At 37.9% G+C, this 7,733-nt stretch overlaps 1 protein-coding gene across 2 annotated transcripts; it reads right to left on the bottom strand.

The window, feature by feature from the left end:
* Positions 1-490: 490 nt before the first annotated feature.
* On the bottom strand, positions 491-7,700 carry areg (amphiregulin). Of its 2 annotated transcripts, XM_085426093.1 has the most exons (6): positions 5,442-7,700; positions 4,592-4,762; positions 4,157-4,385; positions 3,659-3,829; positions 2,133-2,246; positions 491-814 (listed from the first exon to the last, which is right to left on the bottom strand). In XM_085426093.1, the coding sequence occupies exons 1-5, from the start codon at positions 5,476-5,478 to the stop codon at positions 2,153-2,155; spliced, it is 702 nt and encodes a 233-aa protein (XP_085282219.1). In that variant the 5' UTR covers positions 5,479-7,700; the 3' UTR covers positions 491-814; positions 2,133-2,152. The 2 variants fall into 2 exon arrangements, with proteins under 2 accessions (XP_085282219.1, XP_085282220.1); XM_085426094.1 differs by lacking the exon at positions 491-814 and having other exon boundaries at positions 2,170-2,240.
* Between the last annotated feature and the right edge of the window lie 33 nt (positions 7,701-7,733).

The raw sequence follows: 7,733 nt of genomic DNA, 5'->3' as shown, positions 1-7,733 counted from the left end.
CACTCTAAAAATAGCTCAGACTAGACGCACCCCTGTTTCTTTTTATCAGTTAGACAGTGCACGAGCACGTTCAACATTCATTCAAAAGTTCTCTCACAGTTGTAAATTTTGCAAAGGAAATGCTTCATATGCTTGTAGGTGTAGTGAAATAAGGTTATATTTGATATGTTTCGTTTTATATATTAAAAATATGTTGGTCTTACAAGATTTACCACTGAAATGGTAAATCTGAGCTTGTAGCACAAACACATACCAAAGGCAACTCTCCAGTCTCTCCTACTTTTGTATTGCCCTCATGTGTGTCTGATTACCTTGATGATGTCAGTTTTTGGAAAAGTACTTTCATGCTTATTCTTATCTACTTTGTCCACAAGACTCCCTTGTTCATGTAAACAAGCTGCTGAGACTCTGGATGCTTGCAGAGGTAGGAATGTAAATATAAATCTAAGGCAGAAATGAGCGAACAAATATCATTTTCACATAACACTGAGACATTTTATTGGTGATCATATTCCATCCCTTTTCCAGAGTGAAATGAAGAGTGTTTTCTGACCTATAACAAAAGCAGTACAATAAATAAAACCAAAACTAGAGAACATCAAAAGGCTGCATCCTCAGCATTCACAGATAAAAGATATTATAATAGTAGTCCAACATACAGATACGTATATAGTTGTTAACAATAAATAATCATACTAAATAAATTACATTCTAATAAATTCTGGACAGTGTTTTTACACAGCATCTATTGAAGCCATCTATTCACTCGTCTCTCGGGTGGTCAGAGCCAAGTTCTTTGAACTGTTTAGCATTGCTGTGGAAAGACAAAAATGCAAGGTCAAAAAATACATAAATTAATGTTTTAGTAGAAATCTATGCAATAGTTTCATTTTGAAACTTACATACAATCCTTTTTTAGCTATGTAAAGCAAAACTCTACAATTCTGATATTGCACTTTGTGGTGATTTTGCTATGACTGAGTAATATAACGGTGCAGATATGTTTTATTTTAATTTCTGTAGATTTTTATGTCATTTGGGGTTTTAAAGACAAATAAAGAGTAATAAAAATATTTTTTTAACCGCAAATAAACAGGGTTAAATAATCTGGACAGATTACTGTCCCTTTTAATTACTTTCCCTCATTCTAGTCACTCATTTTTGTCATCATTCATTCATGCTTCATTGTGGCAGTGTAACAGAAATCCCGTATTTCAGCAATTCCTAAATTGCCACAATAAAAAGCTTATGAAGAGAATACGGCATGTCCACACTGTGTATATCTTGAAACTAAAGTGTTTTGTTTCCAAACATGTAAAGTCATCATGCATGTTTGCATGTGCTGCTCAGTAAGATTTAATGAGTAATTATCTCTTTATAGGTCATCACGTGCAAAGTCAGTATGTCAATACTCTTATTGTTCAGGACACAAAGATGAATGTGTACAAATGAACGTGTGGTTTCTCTTTACGCTGCTATTCACTTCATTGATGGAACAAGTGGAGACACCCCTCACTAATCCCGACTAATACCTCTAGTAGGGATCTCTCTTGATCTGCATGATGCATGTATTCAACAACAACAACAGTCGTACGTGCGCTCCTGTCATTCAGTGAGCCCACTCCTTCCTGTTTGGCTTAGACTCATGTGATCAGTGGCTAGACACACTCCTCTAAGGAGTTAAGCAAGACCATAGGTGAAAAATACATCACGAAACCATACAGCGCCAGAAATACGAGAAGATTATATCAATGTTGCTGCACTGATGGCATTACTGCAACAGCACTGACACATTATCCAGCTTGGTAAAGGTCGTAGTTGTCATTTTCATGGTATGTATTGTTTTATATCTTTATTCTTATTTTTTATGGGTTATTCGAGGTCAGGGTTGGGTGACTCAAAACACTCATGTAAGGTGATGACTAAACGATATGTTTACAAACTCCGTCTGAAATAAAACGTTTCCATGATCTTGCTGGTCTGAACACAGTGCAGTACTTGGAAGTAGCACTGCTTTTTCTGATAATTTGATGCTTTATATTGTGCAATAAACACTGAGTTGTATAAAAAATAAGTACAGTGAGTACGTGTTGGTTTGCACATAAGGAGGTCAAAACCTCAGGAGCACCTACCTCATTGTAACTTAACGCCCTCAAACGACAACGTCACCAGGGTGTTTCTGAAGCTTCTCCTGCTCTGACACGGTTCCAAGGTAGGAAGCCAGGAAGTTTTTATGTGACCTGTAACTACACAAGACATTAACATTAGTATCAAAAGCCCAAACAGCTCAGATAAGTGAAAGAATCAGCTATTTTGAAAACCAGGACTGCAGTGCCAGCTACATGGTAATGGTCTGATAGAGATAAATACATTTTATGGTGACATTTTCACTGTCATTTCTATTGGCTGTGCACATAAAAAGCATATGACTATTTAAGTTTCAGACTCACAGAAATAAGTCCTACTTTCTCTCGTTTTCTCCAACTGAGTAGTTATAACTAACCGTGGCTGTAAAGCTTTAATTGCATGTCTGCTTGTTTTATTTGCACCATCATGGACTATTGACTCTGTCCACAATTCAAATAATACCTTTGATTTCATTACATATTGATAAGAAACTGTGATTATGTAATAAATTGCTTGTCATAGGAATTCAAGATTCAAAAAAAGTACGAGTAATACAAAAGACCTTACAGTCTTTCTGATAAAACAACAGTGAGGTGACGCCGTTGATGGTGCTGTAGGAACAGGAATGACCATTAGAGCTGTAGAAGTCATTTGAGTTGATATTGGCAAAGTGGTGAGCAATAACTCTAAAGTCTGGGTGTGTTCGGGTGTGTTAATGTACTTTTTGATGTGTCAGTGTGGTCATATGCCAGGAAGTGTTTCTGGCCTGGATCTTGGAAGCGTAACCTTTGTTCTGTTGGGATTCATGGGGTGTGGATGGTTTATTGGATAATATTCTCTACAATACTTTAAATGTAAAAAAGAAGAAGATTACTTTTTCACAAAATCACCACAATCAGGCTTTGTCTTAATGTTGTTCCAGCTTTGGTGAAGCTGGTCACACTGATAGCAGGTATATTGGGGTCTGATAGTGATGAGTTTGTGGGGACATTACATTTTGTTTTTTCTGCGCCTCATTCTCCTCAGTGAACAATGGCGGGTTTATTGCTGTAAAAAAAAATCCCACTATGAGGATTTTCTTTCAAGTTGTAAAGTTGTATTTTGACTGCTTTTACAACTGGGAACAAAAGAAAGATTTAAGTTTACTATTAAGAGTTCATCAGTGAATTGAAGATGGGTTACTCATACTAATACAATACAATACTCGGTTAACCCAGACCTATCTATATCTAGGAAAAGACAAAAGTTAAATGAGGGCTAAATTTTAAATTTTGGCATCATTAATTAAGGCCAAATTAGAGGCTTTTCTTTTCTTTTAAAATGTTGTTATATATAACATATGTAACAACTGGCATATTCAGATATATGTATTATGTTACCACTAATTTTTTCATGTTTGGAATTTTATCCATTTACTTTAAAATCCTTCAGCCAGAAACGAATGCTTTGGTTGCTACAGCCTTACCACCAAATAGTGTGTCTTGTTGTGTTTCTTTTTGTGTGTTTGGCTGTGTGACAGTTTCAAACTCACTAAGCACAGGTCATAAGCAGTATGGCGGTACAACTGATGACTGAAAGAACCACGGCGATGACCACTAAGACCGTCTGCACCAGCTCAGCATTGTTGGTCTCGGTGGGCTCATTTTTCACTGTCCCCAGAGTCTGGATCCCACAGCGCTCTCCATCATAACCCTTCATACATCTGCAGAAAAAAAGAGTTAAGAAATCAGTGTGATGACTCAATGAAGAGGCTTTTATATCAGATATTGATGAGTGTTTGAATGATTTTTTCAAGTTGTTCCAATAACTTGAATCTGTCTGAACCTGCCTATTAGTCACATTCAGGTGAGGCAGTGGTTTTAACAGTATAATTGTTTTGGGGGTTTTGTGTCTACATCATTCATTTTGATGATTGCAAATGATCCCAAACATGATTTAGTTCTGATTCAGTGAAGGCCACATGCTTGTATCAACCATAGAGCTCATATTTTCTCATGCAAAAATACAATGGGGCCAGGACTGTACTTACATACAAACTGGTTCATGCAGGCCGTCTATGTGCTTGCAGTATCCATGAATGCAGTAGCCCAGGTGGGAGGTGTTGCAGGGATCCTCATTGGTCCTGAGAGTGGATGTGTGTCCACTAGTGAAGACCATGTGCTCGGGGTTGAAAGGAGTTGTGCTTTTGCCCTTGTGTTTGTTCCTCCTCTTGCCTTTGACCTTCCTTTTCTTCTTCTCATCTCTGGTGGGATGCAAGTCTGTAGGAGGAAAGGAAGCATCCGCAGTTGTTTAGGGTGCCATTTTAACTCCCTAGACTTAAAGGCTGAAAACATTTTTTTTAATCAATTGAAGCTGTTAAAGTCAAGAGAACTTCACTTTCATACAATTTTATATACTCATCTTTCTTAAAAGAAACATATACAAATCACACAGTTATATACTCAGATAAAAGATTCCCTTGTACCAAGGAAGCTGACATTTTCATCATCTCCTCCTGAAATCCCGTCCTCTTCCAACTCATCATCATCGCTGTGCAAATTCTGGAGGCCTTCCCCTGAGGCCAGGTCGACAGTCACTCCAACTTGGTCACCTGACTGTGTGGTTGTAGATCCCTGAGCACTTAGAGCACTGCAGACTACAAAAAAAAGCCAACAAAAATGAATAAGACATTAAATCTACATAGAAATACACAATTAAATCAAAGTTTACTTCTTTTGATCCAGATCAACATCTTGGATTGTGAAAAACACTCTTTCAGAGCTATAAATAGAAAAAAGACGTGAATAGTTGCCGATCTGCTGATAAACTATTTTAGAAATCAGTCTTGGCAGTCATTTTTTTTCATTCTTTCCTTTTTTTTTCTTACCATGAACTTTGTGTGAGTTACTTTCTTTAGAAATTGTGCTCATATAGCTTTACCTCTGACTCATTATTTCACCTTCCTCTGCTGGGAACAATCTTAAACCAGTACAACCAGTCCACATTGAGGACTGTATTGCACCAGTGATGAATAGGATTCAGTGAAAGGATAATGAAGTATTCAAAATATGATGACCTTTCTGTGTGTCTGGTGTGTCTCCTGCACAATGTCTGGTAATAGTTTGGTCTCTAGAAGCGTCTCTGACAAAAAAAAACAAAAAAAAACTCAAATACCTCTCTCCTCTCTGACAAGTCCTCGCCTGTGGATACAAGTTTTCTCCCCTGACCCATGCCTTTCTGTCATGCCACTTGCATTTCTCTTTTCATTTCAGTCATTTAAACTATCTCCGCACACACAAACACACAGACACTTTTAAGTACAAGTTCAGACTTACCGAAGCACAGGAAACAGGTGAGGATGAGAGGGTTCATATCCCAGGAAGCAAGTGTTTTGTGTATGATAGTCCTGCACTAACGTGTGTGTAAGTAGGTGTCGAAGTGTGTCTTTGTCCCCCGCTGATCAAGAGTGTGCTTTGCTTTCTTCACCTCCACTGGGTGCAGCTTTTATAGACCAACGCCTGCTTCTCAACTTGAAGGAAAAAGATGGGTGTGTGTGTGCACTTGTGAGTGTGTGTGCATGAGGCAAAGAGAGAGCAAAGAGAGAGCACAGGAGAGAGAGTAAAAAACGCATTGTGCTTGTGTGTGTGTGGCTTATTCATGTGTGTCTACTAATTCATCTGCCCCAGGCAATACATTTTGCACCTCACGTTCTGGTGGGAATAATAATTGTGGGCGACACTGGGTCACCAAGCTCTTGGCTTTTTATCACCTGTTTGGTAACTTTTATTACTTCCGCAGGGCTGCCTTTATATGGCCTTAGTTATACCTTCTGTAGTGATAGAGACACATACCAGGATATTATAAAGCTTTTCAACATTAACTTGAAAACAACTTTCTAGGCCATCATGTGTCATTTATTGAATGGCCAAAGTGTTGACTAATCTTAGATAGACAAAATCATAAGCAAACCACAAAAGTAAAGTTACTGGGTTCTTAATTGACAGCAACTATACACACCTTTTTCTGTAATCGAGTCATAGCTACACTTTAGTCAAGGTACAAAGATAAAAAATAACATAAAAAAATGCTACATTACAGTGAGAGCAATAAGGGGTCATAAAAAGAGTATCTATGAGTGTTTGTTTCGGTAAGTGGTTTCATAAACATATATGGGCAAATGGGTCATGAAATGGGAATTGTGGCTGGCTTCTAGAAAATACACCTCTGAATGTGTCTTATTTTCTGAGATATAAGATACTTTTTTAATATAATCTTTTTAAGTGTGTATTACTTGTTACCTGTTTTTATTTATTTGCCTATGACAATGAGCGTTCTCTGTTTTATTGTTGTTTCGTTTTGTTCGGCGGGTTGTGGTTCTGTCTGAATTATTATGTGTGTGTTTTATCAAATTATACTCAGTGTTACTATTTCTGTACACTGTAACTAAGAGGAGACCTTAAGGCTTGGGTGGGGAAGCTGCACACAAGGGTGTGTTGTTTATGTTGTTGTGTCTGCAGATACAGGTTGTCCCATCAGTCATACACTAGTGGAATCAAACACAAACCTGCTAGGAATGCAGGGAACTACTCCATCTCATTCCGTAACAATGACTTGGAGCTCCTGGCACGTTTTGTTGAGGATAAACATGCAATGGAATTGTTTGGATATGTGTAATGACATTGAGGATATGAGATATGGATGTGTGGAAAGTCTGACACAAGCCAGGAGAGAAGCACCTCATAACAGCCACCCACAGTAAACACACTGCTGTCAAGCTAAAGGCACGCAGGATGAAAACTTGAACACAAAAATACAATTAGATGTCTTTGTGCATCTTCACAACACTGTTACAATGTTACTAGCTGCCGATATTGAATCTCTACTTTTCCGTTAAAAGCATAATTTCCCATGTGAAGTATTAGCTTAAAGTTTTTTAATGTATATGTACACTGTTGTCTACATGGTGCCTTTTGTAGCTGATTCAGTTCTCAGTTTATTTAGATCGGCTTCTTAAATTTATTGCCTTGAAGATGAATTCTTGCAACTTTACCAACTAGTATTAATGGCAGAAAAGCAACTCCAGCATCTTCCTGAAAACTATCAATTTCACCTTAATTATGTCTCTCCGCTGAGTGCCCTTAAATGATGTATGTGGACTTTCAATCTGGAGCCTTAATAGTCTGTATTTCCATCTAGAAAGCGACTCTTTGAGAATAAATGACAGCGAATAATACAAATATAACAGAAACTAAAACACAAACCTGACTTGAGAAGCAAAACAAACGCATACGTGATAGACATGAGACTTGTTTGTTAAAGAACACACGAAGATGCAGCTTAGTGGGGCTTCCCCCACTGTATTACTCACTGCATGAGTAGCCTACTATTACTTATGCAATAATAAGTAATAGCACAGTGCAGGGATTAGAGCAGCAGTTCCTGAATTTCGAATATCTTTATCCACGGGTTTTATGTTTAGAACAAAATGGCCACCACAGAGTGGGTGTGTTTGTGGGTCATCGCGTGTGTAAGCGCATGCTAATGTGTTTTTAAGTATGTCTTAACAGAGCAGCAGCTGCAGGTGAGTTAATGTTTACGTGTCATCGTCGCTGTTCATTGGTATACAG

This window comes from Rhamphochromis longiceps, linkage group LG12 (genome assembly GCF_057381845.1).
Source record: "Rhamphochromis longiceps isolate RC_006_pf linkage group LG12, R_longiceps_female_GT1.1, whole genome shotgun sequence".
NCBI classification, from domain to species: Eukaryota; Metazoa; Chordata; class Actinopteri; order Cichliformes; family Cichlidae; genus Rhamphochromis; species Rhamphochromis longiceps.
The sequence above is the reverse complement of the archived record's forward strand: the minus strand, read 5'-3'. Positions and strand labels throughout refer to the sequence as shown.